The 19786-nt window shown below is 36.5% G+C and overlaps 1 protein-coding gene across 2 annotated transcripts in view; it reads right to left on the bottom strand.

Annotated features, from left to right (window-relative positions):
- The window catches only part of PTPRZ1 (protein tyrosine phosphatase receptor type Z1), a 163674-nt gene that overhangs the window by 14682 nt on the left and 129206 nt on the right, over positions 1–19786 (bottom strand). Inside the window, exons 13-20 of one of the 2 annotated variants that reach the window (XM_029233612.1) lie at positions 18295–18439; positions 11645–11736; positions 8582–8667; positions 5670–5690; positions 5407–5503; positions 3121–3203; positions 1656–1790; positions 977–1111 (exon numbers count right to left, since the gene is read on the bottom strand). In XM_029233612.1, coding sequence (XP_029089445.1) covers positions 977–1111; positions 1656–1790; positions 3121–3203; positions 5407–5503; positions 5670–5690; positions 8582–8667; positions 11645–11736; positions 18295–18439 — 794 coding nt within the window. The remainder of the gene's footprint in view (positions 1–976; positions 1112–1655; positions 1791–3120; positions 3204–5406; positions 5504–5669; positions 5691–8581; positions 8668–11644; positions 11737–18294; positions 18440–19786) is intronic. The other variant, XM_029233613.1, reaches the window with a different exon arrangement.

Raw genomic sequence — 19786 nt, 5'->3', positions numbered from 1 at the left:
AGTATTCATAGCTTGATGTTGGTGGTTCATAACGAAGCTAAAAAAGTACACTGTCATTTGTGATGGTTAATGTTATGTGTCAACTTGGCTAGGCTACGGTGGCCAGTAGTTTGGTCAAACACCTGTCACACCAGATGTTACTGTCAAGGTATTTTTTAGATGTGATTGACATTTAAATCAGTAAGACTTCCAGTAAGGTGGATTATGCTCCATAATGTCAGTTGAAGGCCTTAAGACCAAAGACTGAGGTTTCCTGAAGAAGAAGGTATTCTAAAGACTGCAACGTAGAAATCTTGCCTGAATTTCCAGCCTGGAGTCAATTCTTAAAACACCCTCTCTCTCTCTTTAAATATATATATATATATATATATATATATATACACACATACATATATATCTACATACAGATATATGTTTTTCTAAGGAACCCTGACTTATAACTTGCTCTTTTTCTTTTCCTCCCCTTTTTCGTCTCCACTATTTTCAGCTGGATGTGCAGTTATCACATGGAGCAGGGACTTTTGTTCCTGTATCACTGCAACCACTGGCACCATGACCAATATGGTGCTAAAGCCACATCTGGCATTAAGAGACTTGGAAGAAACTTTTGGGATTGAGGCGTAGCTGTAATAAGAACTCTTTTTTTTTTTTTTTTTGCGGTATGCGGGCCTCTCACTGTTGTGGCCTCTCCCGTTGCGGAGCACAGGCTCCAGACACACAGGCTCCGCGGCCACGGCTCACGGGCCCAGCCGCTCCGCGGCATGTGGGATCTTCCCGGACCGGGGAACAAACCCGTGTCCCCTGCATCAGCAGGCGGACTCCCAACCACTGCGCCACCAGGGAAGCCCTGTGATAAGAACTCTTAATGCCTTTAATTATTTGTATTTTTACCCTGTTTCGGTTATACCACCTGTTTTCTTAAAAAAGGATCGAGATGTATTACTCAATTGATGATAGCCATCATTTGTGGGTTCACCTTTTTGATCTTTGTGTTTCTTAGAGTAAAAGTCCTCACAGTGTAATATGCAAGCATTTGAACACTCTTTTGAGTGACCAGAAAGTTCCCATACTCTTCATTCCCATCGGCAGGCCAGTACTGGTCACATTTTCTCTGCAAAAGAGAAAGTCAAGATGCTCTTTTCATATTTCAAATGCTTAGTGTAAGTCATCCCTGAAATCAGTAAAGATCTGATACCATGACTCCCTCATTCTTCTAAACATGTTCTTTCCGTTCTAAGTGATTGCAGATTTGTTGTCGAGGAGAGCAGAGAGAGAATTACAGGGCTGAAAGAGACTTGAGATGATCAGATTCAAACTCCCCCCTTTCAGATGAGGAAAGTGAGGCCAGATGTACTGAGTAGCTATAAAGTCAGGATTAGAATCCAGCTCCCATGAATTAAAATCTACTTCACTCTGCATTGCTTTTCAATGAACCTCATTTGCTTTTTCCTACGGAATGAAGAATGCATTTAAATAGCAGGTAGCTTGAGTTACAGCGAAACTTTTTGACCTTTTAACAGTTTCCCTTAAGCTGTCATACTTACTTGAAAGGAATCCTGATTAGCTTCCCTGACTTTAATGCTGACTCTATCAAAAGCAACTTAAAGCATTTCTAATCACTATCTCGGGGATGGCATAATAGATGACCTTCATACCCTTCCTTTCTCCACAAGGTTTGTTATCATGACAATAACTTCCACATTATGCTCCCATATCATTCTCCAGAAATCTTCAGCTGTAGATTTCAGTGGGCCTTGGGCAGCAATGTAAGCTTTTGGTCTGTTGTAGCCCTGAAGAAACAAATGACAAATGTTTCTTACTGACAAATTTGTATGCCATTTTTATCTGTTCAGTTTCTAAGATCAGGAGATTTTTGCTATAAAAGAAAAACATAAAAAATTTTTTTTTCAAAGCTAGAGAAACTAGTACTAGCAAAGACAGCAACTCTTCTTTAGTTATAATTTTTGTAAAAAAAAGAGTCCTTTTTGCACTGACACAACCACTATTCTCTGCACCTCTAGTCTAAGTGCATTTAATCCAAGTCTGTTTACTATGCTTAACATCTGGTGCTTAATTGTGCTGCTTTGAAATATGTTTGAGGCATTAGGGCTCAGCTGTTTACAATAGTCAGGAAACCTTTGGTGTTTTCTCCTTACCCTCTCCTTGGTGGCACTGAGCAATGCTAATCATTAATAGCTATCCTTCACTTACTACTCACTGTTGGCCAAGATAGTTTACAAACATTAACCCTAATCCTTAATTTATATGCAAAATGGAAGCATCATTCCTGATTTGGAGATACGAAACTGAAGCTCAGAGGAGTTCAGTGGCTTTCCAAGCTTTCACAGTTAGCCAATGGCAGAGCTGGGATTCAGAACCAGTTCTAACTCCAAAGCTCATATTCAATCTGACATACACACTTCCTGCTATGGAAGCCTGAAGTGGTTGCCTACAACAAACCTACTGTATACTTATATTTGGTACTCACTTCTTTGAATTAACTGTTCCAAACAGCATAAACCTGAAGGCTGCTAGACTGCAAGGTCAGTGTCAGGAAAATAACTGAGTTCCATTGGCATTCAACTGACCACAGGAAAGAAACCAGTAAGTTAGTCAGTGGTCTACAGTCCCTGGAGATCTCCAGTAAGTTTCACAAAGCTGGGTATCCTGAGAAGGGCCCAAGATTATAAAGGCTGGTAACTGGTTCAGAAATCATGCGTTTGCCTTTTAGCCAGTACTACCCTGAGAATTTTTCAGTCGAAATTTATTTGTCAGCTGCTACCTACATAGTAATGGGCTAGGAGCTATGGGACATTCCAAATAAGCACTGATCCTACCCCTCTTATTTAAGGAGCTATAAAACTATCAGAATGTATACATCCTACCTTGAACGTAATTTCTCAGCCTGAATTCCCTCTCTCACCCAGGAGATGAACCAAGTACAATAGCTTGAATGCCATTCAATCTGAAAACTTTTAGCTACGGGATCTCTTACTACTAATGTGTATTTTTTTACTATCTTTCATTTAATACTTATTACTATTCTATGTACAATACCATGGTATAATAAATTCATAGGTTAACATAATTTTCACAAAATTTCAGTTGAAGCATGCTTACATCCACATAATTGGCATTGATGTAGTCAGTCAGTTTGCCGTCCTTTTCAGCAAGTTGTGCAAGCTTAACCCTACTATGATCATCTGTAATGAAAAAAAAGAAAATATTTCACTATAGCATGAACTGCTTTTCAGCATAAAGTTCATTTATATTTACCTAATAATTTATCAAATACAAATAAAATCAGTGCAAACGTCATTTACTTCAGTCAGCTTTCGGAGGATACAGAGATGACAAAAATAAAGATAAATACAACAAAATCCTCTTTCAAGGTTTCCAATGTGGAAGGTGAGAATGGACATATGCACAAAGAGGAATGTTCCGGTGTCAAGAGAGAGGTGCAGAATCCTAGAGGGACACGAAGACAGACACTGTATTGGTTTGGGATGAAAATAAACCTTTTCATAGAGGTTGAATCCTGAAGTTGGCATCTTAGATGGGTTTCTAAAGGTGGATACTGGGGCTGTGAACACTGCAGAGCCAGTGAAGGGGAGAGAAGAGTGACGGGGGTGTCAGAAAGCTCAGGAAGGATGGCAGCATGCATGCTCTGAACAGGAGGCTGATGGTGGAAGAAGAAGTAGAGAAGGAAGCAGAAGGGGTCTAGAAAGTTTCCGTGAATGGTTACAGCAAACAGCTCTTTCAATGGAAGATCTCAAAGAGAAGCTATTGCAAAGGGAGGCAGGGCAACAACTGCCCAAGAACGGAGGACATGGATCCTGTACTGTCAGTGAAGAGGGGATGAAAACCGTGGTAGCTTATACATGGTGCACGGTCATAATTAAATGTGTTGAAATGAGGCATTTGGGATTAAATTCAGTTCTACAGAGAAACTATATTTGGAGGAACTGCATAGTAAGAAAGGAAAGTGTCACTAGAAGGACACTTCGGGATTTCACTGGGCAGACTATTTTTTTTTTCAAGGATGAAGAAATGAATACAGACCAAACTATGACAAGTTAAAGAGACGTTCTGGGATAATAATACTTTGGTGACATTAGCAGTTCACAAAGATGCAGGAAATGTAGGCAGAAATAGATGTGTGGCCATGGAAAGAGGGGTTTGGATGGCAGGCTACTTTTGCATTTTGGTTTTCAGATTTTCAGAAGGGTATTACTGGGTAAGTTTTCCGGGTCGGGTTGCTTTCTTCATCTCAGAGTAGACTGTTATTACCTCTATCTTGCCAGGTTATTTCAGGGATGGAATGAAATGATGAATTCACAGTGCCAGGCACATAGTAGGTGTTCAACAAATGTTAATCTCTATCTGCTTCTTAATTAGCCGGTGGGTATTTTCTATTAAGCTTGTGGAGAGAATGGTCTAACAACCACTTCACCCTGTCCAAGAAGCAACTGAGTTTTTATGTGCAGCAGGATAGCTGCTTCTGTTGAGAAAGACAAACATGAAGCAGAACGTTCTATCAAAATGGAAAGACTGGTGTAAACCTTGTGGGGAAAAAAGACAGTATCCATGCAAACTACTTAGAACTGTGATCGTAAAAATTCCCATTCCAGAAACTAGAATGGAACCAGAATTTAAATAACCAAGCTGGTAATACCATGTTCACATGAATCTAGGAAGGCCCACTGAATATATAAGAAAGGATATAAGTTGAAGTTTGGGGGAAGAATGAATTTCAAGAAATGGAGGGGGCTATAAAGGAAAATAAAAGGGAACAGATGTAAATAAGAGGTGCTGCAAGAAGACGGAAGAAACATGCTAAATTTCATACAAAAAAATAGGTAAACTTGTCCTAAAGAAAAGAGCCAGAAAGCTGCTCATGGAGGAGAAAAAGAGAGGTCAGCTAAGGTAGTAAAGGGAGAGAAGAAATAAAAAGAATGAATCCAATTAACCCTTTATCAGACCCCAGGGGAGAATGGCAAGAGAGGAGGGAAAACGGTAGAAGGAAAAAATAGAGTCTAAAGAAAATCCCATTTTATTAGTAAATTCACATCAAGTAGGGGGATCTCCAGTAAAAATAGGACTATGGAATATAAATAATGACAGAAAACCATAAGAACAGATTTACAGGCCATGGGGTCTGAAGAAAGGACTGGATTAAAATATGAGTTTATTTTGTTCAAAAGAAACAGATGTCATTAATTGCAGAATGTATTTAAACTGGAGTGGTAAAACACTCTGTATTATCTAACGCAAGTCTCATCCCCTGATACAAAGGTCCTGAAACAGCTACACCGAGGTCTGCTCTCAGAGGACTTCAGGACAGTGAACTAAAAGCACCACAACGACAATGATAACAAGTCAGAGTTGAGTGAGGGATATACTTACAGGCAACAATATTTATGTATCGGTTCTTGTGCTTATTGTCAGGGTGATTGGAGCTGTCTGCTGTGATACCTAAATCAACAGTACAGCTCTGCACCTCCTGTAAAGAAATTGTACGCATAACGTTTTAACACACATTCTTTCAAACAAAGTGCCTTAAAATATACTACAGAAGACAAAAACAAAACAATCTATCCAAAAAAATTTTTTTTATATGTTACAACTATTTCTTGGCTAAAAGAAAATGCAGTGAAATAATGCCTTACCTGGTAAAACTCTTTCAGTGTCTAATGAGGGAATGAATGCCAAAAAAGTAAAGAAATCAAATTCCACAGCACACGACAAATGAGAAAAGAAAGTGTTCATATTAGGTTTACAATGGAAAACCATGATCATGCAATAAATACATTTGTCAAATACTAACAAAACAGAATGTTTCAAACAGTTGCATGCAAATCAAAACTTCTAACAGCTTGGAACCTTAACATTATGTAAAAGGAAAAAAAATAACACTTTTAAAAGGGGACAGTGGTATAATAATATGACGAATTTTTAAAATGCTGATGAGAAAAACCACATACTTGATGACACATTTTAACATACTAGGCAGATTTACTAATATTCAAATATAATTGTATTTGATCATGACAGAACTATTTAAAACTGAATTCGTAGTACATTTTTTTTGTTTGTTTATTTTGAGTAATTTTAAAGAGTAAACAGTTTCCTATTAGGTGGTCTGTAGAGCTGTCAAAACATTAGAAATCTCCTGAAATTTTTTTTTATCATATATACTATGTCTTTTGAAACAAAATTTAGATAGTACTACTTTCTACATATTTAATTAGTAGACCTCTTTTTAATTAAAATAAAACTTCAATGGGTAGAGAAAAATTATTTCTGCCATTTCTCTTTTAAAATGAATTAAAATCCTTCCCAGGGATGTCTTCTATCTAAATATATTAGTTTGGAATTTACAATTATTTAGTACATATTAAGGTAATAATGTGAAAGCTTTATAATTTTTGAGAAAGTATGTAACTTAAATATAAATCTGGTTCATCAGCAAAATGGCTCAGCCTTTCACTAAACAAGCTTTTAAGGCCTCTTCTGGAGCAAGTCATTCTGACTCTAGATTTAAAAACAATTTAATATATGAACCACTGAAAAGGTGTAGCATTATTAGTTATTAAGCTAATTACTAAGTTAATGAAAAGTTTTCTTTAATCAGACTATGAGTTAAACCAATGGAATTAAGAAAATACTTTTTGAGTAAAAATGTGAGGTTATTTTATTAATTATGAACTGCTTAATAATATTCAAAATGATTTTATAGTGAAAACTGTGAATCTGCCTTTGTATATAGGCTTATCAGCAACTTTTACAATAAACTGTCTATTTTTCCTTATGGCTTTTTTTTTTCTTTTTAAAATTTATTTATTTTTGGCTGCGTTGGGTCTTTGTTGCTGCACGTGGGCTTTCTCTAGTTGCCGCGAGCAGGGGCTACTCTTCGTCGCGGTGTGTGGGCTTCTCATTGCAGTGGCTTCTCTTGTTGCAGAGCACGGTCTCCAGGCACGCAGACCTCAGTAGTTGTGGCTCGCGGGCCCTAGAGCGCAGGCTCAGGAGCTGTGGCGCACGGGCTTAGTTGCGCCACAGCATGTGGGATCTTCCTGGACCAGGGCTCGAACCCGTGTCCCCTGCGTTAGCAGGCGGATTCTTAACCACTGCACCACCAGGGAAGCCCCTCCTTATGGCTTTTAACATCTGGAAGATTAGACACATCCTTAGCATATTCTCCCTTTTGCAACTATGATTTTGTTTGATGGATGCCTGATAGTTTCTACAAGTTAATACCGCACCACCCAGTAACCTCTATTATGGTAGGAAAAAATAATTTGATGTTTTAAAAATATAATTCTTCATATTATTCCACTTTACTTAGTAGTCACTTCACACTGCTTTCTTATTCAATGTAGCTATGACTTAGACTTCTTTTAAAATTAAATTAGCTGATTTCTACTGTTTTTAATTTAGTGAAAACATATATTTCATTTCTCTTTCCTTTGGTTTCTTAAAGCTTTCTAATCTCTGGCATTTTCCCTCCATAAATATGTTCTTGTTGATCTGATTCATGGGGAGCAGTTTCTGTGTATATTAGGGATGGTGGTGTATCCTCTGATCAGGATCAGACCTCAAAGGGCTTCAAAGAGGGAGGTAAATTGAGCACTTGGGGCTGAGGTAAGGAGGCAAAAAAGCAATGTGATGCTTCCTAAAGGGGAGAGGCTGGGGAGGGGGTGGGGATCCCTCAATTCCTAGAATGGAAAGGACATGAGTGTTAAGTTTGAATCCCAACCCTGCTATTTATTAGTTGTTAATTAACTTCTGTGGAAGTTGATTTCATCAGCAATATGAATAGAAATAAAAACAAATAACTTCCAGAGTTGGGTGAAGGTTGAATGTAGAAGCATCTAGTACAATGATTGGCATATTAGGGAGTGCTCAATTAGAGTAACTTTATGTTTTGTGGTTATTATTGCTAACTGTTGGTTTATGGCACCCTATTTTGAAAAAGCTCTTTAACTGACAGTTCAGTGGGCCATGAAAAATTTGCAGTAAATTTCTCTGCCCCTACCATCTAAGAGTGTTTTACAGAAAAGTACTAGAAAAATTTTCACTGATTGTGAAGTTCAAATGTTTTTTAGAAATGCATATTTTCTTGAGAAGATGGGGTTTTACCTTGTATAATATTTATTATGCCTTGTATAATAAGTGCTTCTGCATTTACACTGTTGTAATCCTTACAATTAAGAACTTGTATGTACTTTGGCTGAAAATTATGAAATTTACTAGTTTACTATAATTTATATAATTTAGGAAATTAAAAGGAATCAGTGTTACTAGTTCAGATTTAAAAAAGAATACCAGAGCTCTGAGGTTATGGGAGAGAATTAACAATGTTTTTGTTTTTTCCACTTTTACAACTTGAATTTTAAAATGGAAAACCAATTTTCTAAATTGTATGATAAACATAACACATATCTTAAACACATAATTGATTATGGAACTAATAATCTTGCTAGAAGTGAAAATGGTTTCAATGTCAAGAAATAGCCTATTGCTGAATTTTAAAAATTTACTATTTTCCATATTATTTAAAATAGACATATTAAAATCATACCTCAAATTCTTCAGTAAACCCACTACTTGCATGTAAGTCTGCAACATGCTTTGGAAAGTGCTTTACTGGAATTGCTCCAACATCATCTAAGTGAATAAAAAAATCAGGTTGGAAAGGATAATTCAACAGAAATAAATGTGCCTCTATTTATAGAGATTTATAAAGAGCCTTCTTCTAAAACAACTTCAAAGTTCACTTATTCCTATAATCCCGACTGAATTTATGTTCAAAGAAACATTCAGCAACAATTATCAATTTTCTCTATATTTACTTTCAATCATAACCTGCATTTTAGAATTCTGATTTGATCAGGAATCTCTTTTCCTTTCATACTCTAAAGGGAAACTTAATTTTCAATGTTAAGTTATAAATAATATCACAGCCTCACTTCTTATCAATGGACTGCATCTCTTTATGGATAACTTTCTTTAAAATGAGTGGGAGTTGCCTGCAAATTCTGGGGAAAAAATGCAGAAATAATATATTTTCAATTTTACCCTGGACTAAACATAATATATCGTGCAACTTCAGTTTTACAAAATTGTACAGTTTAATGCCTCTCCGTTAAATAGTCAGATGTTTACATTTGAAAACATTTTTTCCTTCTTTCTATAAATAATAGAAAACATTTATATGCAGACTATTCATTAAGGATAATGTCAAAAACCTTTGGGACTTTTAATCTGTAAAATTTCAAGAATTCTAACTTGAAAATATGCTATGTAAACAAAGTCATTGGATCTGTTAATTAATTGTGAAGAGGCCAAATTATTTTACCTGGTTCTGTTTTTTCCTTTTTTTTCCTGGAAAGACTTTCTTAGATTAAACATATTACTAGTTCACAGTGTGCAATTTCACAATTTCCTTCCTCTGACAAGGAAACATCAAACACATTTCACTAGAACCAGTTATCTACATCAACAGATGTTCAGCATCTAGGCCATTTAATATTGTTAAGCTTCAGTTGCCAAGAATTTGTTGATTTAAAAAAAATTAGAATCCATCTGTTCTCTTTTAGATGAGTATACCTGAATACTAAAATTGAATTAGCGAGTTAACCTTAAGAAACACTAGACAAAGGTGTAATTCCACCTTCACACCTACAGAAGGATCTTGTCTAGAAATAGCTTTTATAATTAGACAAGAAAACAGAAATAACTTGTCACATCTAAATCGTTAGTTCTCCTAGTAAAGCTTCGTCAAAACCACGGATATTATCCTGCACAGCTAACCTCTTTCCACAGGGAAACTGACTACTTCTCATTTGCCATCATGTCTTTTGGTAATTCTTTTACGAATTGGTCTGCAAGTAAAAGGAGATGCCCTTGATCACCATTCTTCTAAGAAGTAGAACGGGGGATTCTGGATTTCCTGGACAACCTGATTTTGGATTATTTTATTTATTGTTAATAATAAACTGTGTTGGACTTTGGATAATGGTATAGTTAATTTGCATACCCACGCTGACAGGATATGTAGAAGAGGTATGTTTGAAAGTGAAGGGAACTAAACACAACAGATCACCAAGAGCAACTGGTCTCAAAATTCTAAATATGTTAATGAGAAATTGTGCTGTACTAAAAGAAAGAATTTTAATATAAACTAGAAAAACAGAACATTGGTGGTTAAAGACACAGAGTTGATAGAGTTGATAAAAGAGGTAAAGGAGCAAAACACTTCTTATTCCTATGCCTCCTGCAAACTACAAGGAAAATGCTTCTCTTCTTTATTTTTGCTTTTGAAATCATGAGACTTCAGAAGATAACTTCATGTAGAATTTGAGCCTCAAGCAATAACATATGGCATCTCAGACAATTTAAAAAGAGGCTTCTGTACAAAGATGTAGAGTGGAATGTTTCCATTTGCTTTCCCTGGTTTGGTGACTCTCCGTGTCCTCGTCTCGTCCTCTGTCCTCCAGTTCTGCTTCCTTAATTCGCTCATTTCTAGAAAAATTTTTGTTTTTAATTGTTACCACTTTTCATTCTGAAATGTTATAAAATGTTAATTCATAAGTGTCTGTGTCCTTAGTTACAGTGTGAACTCTAGGGTCAGTAAGGGTCTTAAAATGACCCTGGTTAATTCTTGAATATTGTTAACTAGGTAAGTTCTGATAAAACAGTTGATATTTTCCCAGGGATACAACTGACATTTTTACTTAAAGTATTTCCGGCAACCACGCATTCTTTGTGCTCAAGTTCTTCTTGTACCCTCGCCATTTTAAAATTTCTTTTTTTTCCCGTAATGTAGTTAAGAAACCTTTTCTCACATACACTCAGATAATCAGAAGGGAACTAAACGTTATCCTTACTTTTGTGGTTTTTGTCCTGTCCATCCTTACTGCAATGATTTAGTCTGACTGTTGTTGTTTAGGTTTCCATTAAAGGAATGCAAATGACTGAAAGTCAGCATTATTCCTTACTGATATTTTATTGCTATAAATATTTATGTTCTTTAACATATAACATCTGAACAGCTATAAATTATTTTGCCACATTACCTGTATGGTTAAGACTGTTCAAGACATTTTTTTTATTAATTACTTTAAAAAAATTAATTAACTAATTTATTTATTGGCTGTGTTGGGTCTTCGTTGCTGTGCACAGGCTTTCTCTAGTTGCGGCGAGCGGGGGCTACTCTTCATTGCAGTGCGTGGGCTTCTCATTGCGGTGGCTACTCTTGTTGTGGAGCACGGGCTTTAGGCGCGTGGGCTCAGTAGTTGTGGCTCACGGGCTCTAGAGCGCAGGCTCAGCAGTTGTGGCGCACGGGCTTAGTTGCTCTGCGGCATGTGGGATCTTCCTGGACCAGGGCTCGAACCCGTGTCCCCTGCATTGGCAGGCAGATTCTTAACCATTGTGCCACCAGGGAAGTCCCAAGAATGTTCAAAATTAACAAGAACAAGTTATAAACCTGAATGCCTGATACATAATATTTTGGGCAACACAAACATTTAACGAATCTACATTATAGCCATTTGCAAAGTACTCCAATAAGGAAAAACCTTCCAACATCACGCTTTTCATTTAACATCTACCAGCTACTCAGGGTCACACTTTAAGCTATTACCTGAAATTGGAAAGATAGGTGTTGGAGGTGTGGATATTACTCGAGGGGATGTACTGTCCTCTAAGTAAAAGTGTGCAGTCTGGAAACATTTCCTGGAAAGAAAAGAAAGCAATTTGTACTACTAGCTGGCATGGTCAGCAAGACAACTTCCAAGATGCTTAAAGATTATGACAGAAATCTCCAGAATTAAAACATAAGTGGAAATCATCTACTTATCACCTACTTTTACAAAACACAGTTATTAGAGAATTTTATAGCCTCCAAATTTATCTCAGCTTTACCTGTACCAGATGAAGAAGACTGAGCAGATATCAGACATGGTAGAAGCAGAGATGACACTTGAACTTGGCAGTTGGTGCCAAGGAGTCGGACACCTCCATGCCCTAGTTACTCTTCCACTGTTGCCGTATACCAGGATGTCTTGCCATCTTGGACAGGACCAGAGTGGAAAAGAAAGCCTGTCCAAAGCTATTTTCATTCAATATTTAAGGGACCATGCCGTTCTGAGGATATTCAGCTGCTAGCAAAAGGCAGCAAGCTGTGACCACGTAGAAATGAAATTCTACTGTGGTAACATTTTGATGAAAAAAGAAGGCAGCTTTATATTATAAGTATGATAATGCAGTAATAACAAAACGAGGTGAGAAAATAGTGAGCATATAACCAAAAACAGGGGTGATTTTCTCTCCAACAGATGCTAGCCTTGATGAGAGTTTTGAGAATGAATACATTTGGAATCAACAACAACCGTGACCTAAAATGTCACCTGAATCTATTTTCATTCAGATAATAAGAGTAACATCTCTCACTACAAACAATTGAGAAGAGCAAAGAACCAACTGCTGCTGTAAACTAATGCAAACTATCCTTAATTTAAAAAATTTTTAAATTAATACTGCTAATGACACTCTTTGATGTGGGTCATTTAATTTATTTGAAGCATTACTCATGAGTGGTTAAGTTTAAATAGAAAGATCTGTTTAGGGGAAAATGCCAATCTCATTTTCCACTTAAAAGATCCAAGCGACAGGATATTTATCCTAATGAGCTTCAACATAACATTTGTTCTTACATGATACACTTCAATTCGTGATATTTTTTTCAATAATCATTTTCCTGCATAGAATTCTTCAGTGGCTTCCCACTGGAATTACAATGATATTCCATTATTTCAGCAAGGGCTATAAGACCCTCTGCCACCTGGTCCCCTCGAACCCCAGTGGTTTCACCTCCTACAACTCCTACCTGCACCCACTAGGCTCTAGCCCACTGGTTCTTTCTCTCTCCCTCTAAGAAACCCGCCAGGATCATCTCAGGGCCCTGGTTCTTGATGTTCCCTCTGGCCACTTGCCTCTTTCCCATCATTTATGCATTGGCTAAAATGCCACATCCTCTGAGAGTCCTTCTCTGACCACCTGAGCTAAAAGTACCAGCCCTGCCAGCCAAGTCACTATTCTTTCCCCTTTTGTTTGCTTTGTGGCACTTATCACTATCTGAAATACTTTATTTATATATTTGTTTATTCATGTTTCATAATTTTAGTTGGTCCTCCCTCACCAGAATGTAAGCCCCCAAAGGGCAAGGTACTTTGTCTTAAGGCGTTGTTAGTCCTCAGTGCTAAGAATAATGTCTGGCATGTTGTAGGTGCCCTGAAATATTTGCTCAATGAATTCATTGCTATAATTATGAATAGTACAAAATTATATAATGTCACAAGCCAAAAAAAAAAATCAAAGGCGACGATATGCTTAGCAAAAAACTAGCCCTCTGCTGTGATGTTATAACCTTTAATAATCAAGCCTGTGAGAGCATAGATAACTGACAGAACACAGGAATGTCTTCAACAGAGAAGAGGTGATGTAGGAGGAAGACGAGTGGATGTAGAATCAACTGCAATGTGGGGTCAAAGGGACCCTGAGCGAGGTTCATATCCTGGAAAGGTGAAAGAGTATGGCAGACTAATGAGAAATGGGAAAGATGAGGGTCACAGGTCTCATGATAAAGAAACTATCCTACTGAAAGTCCACATTTGAGCAGAATTGACACCAGACTGGAGCAGGAACTACAGGGAAAGTGTGGCTTACCTGTGTAACCACAGATGTAGTATTTCCTGACACACTGATCTGAAAACACTGGATTTGATACACCTGCTTTTAAGATCACAGAATTAAAACCTCCTTGATTCCTCTAAAATATGGTTACACATGCCGGTTGAAAGGGTTTCTATTTATTTTTCAATGAATCTTAAAGTTGTAAAATACCTTAAGGGACCTAGTGCAATATCACAGCTGATACAAGAGTCCCTTCCCTAGCATCTCTGACATATTAAAAAGACCCAGTTTGAATACCTTCGGTGACAAGGAGCTTACTTCTTTATGAACCATCTTTAGTTACTAGACATTTCTTGTACTAACTCAAAACTCAATCTCTTGTAAGTATCTCCAAATGGTACCCAAAGAGGAGACCCTCCTTTTCCAATGTTACGCCTCCTACTGTTGATATTTTTTTGTATCGAGCCCCAAATCTATCTCCCTGTTACTTTGACATATTGGCTCTAGTTCTGTGCTTTACAGATTTTTAGATTATAGTGCCCCAAATCTTTTAATACCTAAACCCTACCTATCTGCAGTCCAAACCTTTTTTGACTTTTCTCCTTGAAGTTTATATCCAATAACACAAACATGTTGCAGATCATTGAACATGTCTTTTCCTGCTCTAACTCAGTTTTTCTCCTCCCTGCTTTAAACATGGTTCTTCTGACCAAAATGCCTCAGTCACTAATGTGCCATGCAAACACTTCCTTTTTAAAGACAACTCAGTGGTTTCCTCCCTGTGAAACAGCCTCTCATTTCCTAAGCAGACTCTTGCACTCCAGTTTCTGTTTCTACTATACCCAACGCAAATCTCCATTCACACTCACCTTAAGACTGCTTTGAAAAGTATGCTTCATTAATCCAAGGATGACCTTCACTTCCTGGACATTATTCTCCATTATTTTATTTTAAATATTTTAATTAATTGGTGGTTATAGTATTTTGCAGTATATTTGTTTTGTGCTTTTATCCTCATTATGTTTTTTTTTTTAAAGATGGGGCCATGTCTTTTGATTTATGTAGACTCAATTTTTAATACAATGCCAGGAGTACAATAGGTATTAAGTGTTGAATGATTAGATGGATTTCCAGTAGTAAGCAAATTCCACCAACCATAAAGTATTCGGCTGCATCCTAGACTCTCTTGCCTACCTGAGCCTCAAATGAGATTAACCTAAAATTTCAAAACATTTGGGAGGGAGAGGTGGAATACATAGCTAGAGAAAAATGAATGGATAGACGGATGGATGGATGGATAGAGGATGTGTCTGAGAGAATGGGAAGAAGGTAGCATCTCTTAGAAGAGGAAAAGGTAAATTAAAACATATTAGTATAGCGGTTTAACATGTTGCTAATATTCATCATAGTATCTGGGTATATACCAGCTCTATACTTTTCAGCTATGTAATCAAACATTCGTTGGTTTTAGAAAATAAGTGGTCTTGTCACGATACTTGCATTAATAAATAACAAAAGAATCTTATAAATCATACCAATAAGCTTAAAAGTGGGAAAAATTAAAATAGTACAGGATAAATTCTGGATGAAGATCATCTGTACATGGCTTAGGTACCCTTTATAGTACAGTCTTACCTAGGAAGTGACATTCTACTTAAAAGGCAGCATGGTACTGGGAGGCCTCCATTCTGGGTTGGTAGCTACTAGTGACCCACAAATTTAAATGTAAGATCAAGAGAGAACTCATATTGCTTCTCTTCCCACTCTCCCCAGCCAGAACAAGTGTGTCTATGGAAAGTTCTGTTCTATATAGCTTTTGATGGAGTGCTGTTTTGTTGAATATAGCCTTGGTATTTTTCAGATTCTAACTATTAAAAAAGCTCTCCAAAATTTGCCCTTTGTTGTCTTTAAAAAGAACTTTCTGAAAATATTCCTTATGGAAGTAATTTTGCATTTTAAAACTTATGATTTGGCTCATGTAAATTATACCTTAAAATATCTGGAAAATAATTTCAAGGCATGTTATTTAATGTATGACAAGATTCAATATCTAATGGTCCATCTGTTCTGTATCAGCAGTGAATGTCTTCACGTCTATGTGCTAAGTGTTGATAACTATGTCTCCTGCTAATTATCACTCAGCCATGAGGAAAAAAGTGATGACTGTTTTAAACTTATAGACATAGGTCCTATCAATCAATGTTAATCTGATTATTTAATTTACACCTTTTCATCACAGTATTTAGAATTAAAAGCTAGAAATATGTAATTATGATTCCATTTTTTTGGATCCTTATACAAATATGAAACAACATTCATCATGCTGTATTCATCACAGAGACCCTAAAGAAAGTCTGACTGCAATCTTAAAGATGATCTTTCCCCCCAAATGGTAAAAAGAGGAAAGTTTCATTCCTAGATGGGTAAGTGACTTGCCCAAGGCCATATAACAAATGTCAGGAAGAACTGGGAAAGGGATCCAGATTTATCACCTCTGATTTGTTCTGTCTTCCTGCTACGACATGCTTCTTCTCAAGGTTTACACAAAACATGAGACCGAGTTAGATAAATTAGACAAAAGAGAGGATTTATTATACCACTTTGCGATTATTTTTTCTCCTAAAGAATTAGGTCAGAAAAGTGTTTTAATATATAAACTGGAAAAACGTATAAGGACCATACACCTATTAGGACTCTTGTTGGTATGCCATTAGATTTTTAAACCTTTCTACAGGCTGCAGTTTCCACAAAGGTCGAAAATGTTTCCATATTGGAGAGTGAAATCATATTGCTCACAAATGCAGCTACACTGGAATTTGAATAATTCACACAGACCTCGAAGAATGCACTAACATGGTCATTAAGTCAGCAAATACTACCCCTCGTGTATTCGTGTTACTGATCTAAAAAGTTACATTTGGAAGTGAATCAACTTCAAATGGTTGTGGGTTGGACAGATATGTGAAATTTGTAAATGGGTAAGTAAGAGTAACGAATCTTATCAGGACATTTGATAGTTAGATATAAAATCCATACATAAAACCCTAAGAGTGCTCATATTTTATTTATTTAGCGGAACGCGGGCCTCTCACTGCCGTGGCCTCTGCCGTTGCGGAGCACAGGCTCCGGACGCGCAGGTTCAGCGGCCATGGCTCACGGGCCCAGCCGCTCCGCGGCATGTGGGATCTTCCCGGACCGGGGCACGAACCCGCGTCCCCTGCAGCGGCAGGCGGACTCTCAACCACTGCGCCACCAGGAAAGCCCGAGTGCTCATATTTTAAACTAACACTCTGTACTCAAGTTACATAAGACCCTGACTGGAATGCCCTTCTCCTTTAGCTCCTGTTTCTGAATCCTATCCAGCTCAAGCCTGACATTTTACATTCACCCTGCCCATTCTGGCTTATCAAGATCCCTTCTTCTCTGACCTCTCTTAGCATTAGAGATTTCAGCTGCCATGCATACACTTTTGTGTAATTTTTTATAAATTTTGCATGGAAAATTCTTTCTCCTCAATAAGCATAAATTTCTTGACAGTGGTGATTCTCATTCATTCATTCATTCCTTCTTTTATACTTTCCCACAGTAGTTCACAGAGTACTCGGCACATGGGAAACAGTCAATAAACATACTAAATATTTTTGAATAAACTGAGAGAATATATTTTGGAATAACACAAAGAGTGGTGATATGAACTTACAGAGGTTGCTAAAAAAAAAGAAACTGATTATAAATCTTCTGAACAAAATTCTCTTTTAAAACAAAAGTATGAAGTACTAAGCTATATCCTTTCTTAGTTTATAGATATGATTCCTTATATAATCATAAAGTTCTTGTTTTCCAACAGACTATAACAGTTATACTGATTTACATTGTGTCCCTACTAATCTTATTACTTTGCAGTGTGTTCTGCTTGCTGTAGGATGGGAAGCTTACAGGGGGTACAATTTTCCTTGTCCTTTAAACGTTTCAAGAGATTATTGATAAGAATGAAGCTATATCTCATCTTCAAGGCAATTATAATGAATTTAAAAATCCCATCCATCTTAATGTAGTCATTTACTTTATTTTCAAATTATATTTATATTTTAATGCTTAATTTTTACTTTTGTGTATGGGTTATCATTTCTTGTATTAGTATGCAATTGATATGTGTCTTGTACAAAATCCGCTGCTATATATAAAAGAATATTTCACTATATCAAAAACTATGTTTTCTAAAATAATAACTTTTAAAGTTATAACAGCTGGAGCATTTAACTGAGAAGCTTAGATTTATATTAAATGCTATGATAATGTTTGAATGCTAATTAGATGAATATGAAAGTGCAACTGTCAAAATACTGTATTAAATATTAACTGAAACCAAAGTTCCTCCATTTCGCCTTTAATTGTTTGACAGAAGTATGAAGAACAGTCAAATCTTTTATTATTATGTCTTTGGATTCACAAATTCACCTTACTCATAGTTACCTGGATAAATTAATGGTAGCTCTCAAGTAAAGGGAATTTTGAATATGCTTTGAAAAGCATTCAGGTAAAACAAAGGCAAAATCTGAGCTTTATGAAATGCATATCCAAAACAAACACTCAACTTACCTCCAGTAGATGAGAATACCCACAAGAACCACTAGACAGATAAAAGTCAGGGCTGACACGATCACAAGGGGTATAACTGCCTTCTTCTCGGATTCCAACCCCTCAGCTAGACCAATACGAGACTCATGGCTACTATTACTGGCCTCTGTAGTCGGAGAAAATTGAGAAAGTTGATATTTAAGCTTAAGGAAAAGCACATTTTTCAACCGAATAACTGCAATCTTCACTGCTGTTGCTTACCTTTAAAATTTCGACTCTATGAGACAAGCAAGGTCTATGATCATAAGCTAATTTAAGTAACACAAAGCTTAAAAAGTAAGGCAGGCTATCCAGTTGCAAAATAAGTGAGTCATGGGAATGAAATATACAGTGTGGGGAATTCAGTCAATAACTATGTAATATCTTTGTATGGTGACAGATCGTAACTAGACTTATTGTGGTGATCAGTTTGAAATGTACAGAAATATCAAATCACTATGTTGTGTAACAGGGACTAACATAGTGTTATAGATCAATTATACTTCAAAAACAAACAAACTAATAAACTCACAAGAAAAGAGAAAAATAAAGTAAGGCATCCTATCAGAGCTGAAGAACTATAATATCCCAACAAAGATTGGCACCCTGGAAGAGGTGCCATGGCAAGAAGTATAATATTGCCTTGAAAAGCTTATTAAAAGGGACATGAAAATATTAAAATAAGAAAACTATTCAGTTTCTAAATAAAATGATCAGGAAAAACAGTGCTACTTACTGAATCACCACATATAATCTTGATTTCCCAAAATTAATTGTAATGGAAATATTTTTAATCCCACAGTTAGGTAAATAATTAGGAGCAATTAATAATTTCATGAAGAGAGAATCTTAGGATAACCCTCCTTACATTAGGATAACCCTTCAATCCAGCAAACTATTTAACATTTAAATGTAGGTTGCTTTTAAGATGTTATTTTGAATGCCCTTCTTACCAACTGTTATTCTTTATCAACAATAAAAATACTATTGCATATAAATTGAAGGAATGCACAGATCTAAGAAATTCTTTTTAAATATGCAAGTGTAAATTATGAAAATGTCTAAATTCTGTCCTTTGGTTAATTTTAAAAGATGGCAAATAACTATTTTTGTGACCAATCAGGTACATTATTATTCTAGCATTTTCAAAATCACTGCAACTGAAGCTATCATTCTAAGTTGTTAAAAAAAAGTTTCAGAACTGCAGGGTGTCAGTGGCCAGTCACAATTCTTCCCTTTTACTTTGAGGTGTGTGCAGTGTGAAACCAAGATGATTGGACATTAGAACCACTCTACCAGGATGATACGCTGACACTGCTACAAAGTAACAGCCCTTATCCTGTCTACCTGTAGAACTTCTGGAATAACGAAGTTTAAGCCCCTCATCAGGGTCTACATTGCCTCCTACACATTTGGTACGTTTGGTGCTTTTATACCAAGTATCTTACTCTTAGTGATATGAGACAACAGCAAT

Source organism: Monodon monoceros, unplaced genomic scaffold (assembly GCF_005190385.1).
Source record: "Monodon monoceros isolate NGI ecotype Baffin Bay Population unplaced genomic scaffold, NGI_Narwhal_1 Super_Scaffold_2, whole genome shotgun sequence".
NCBI classification, from domain to species: Eukaryota; Metazoa; Chordata; class Mammalia; order Artiodactyla; family Monodontidae; genus Monodon; species Monodon monoceros.
This window is presented reverse-complemented; position numbering and strand designations above follow the sequence as displayed.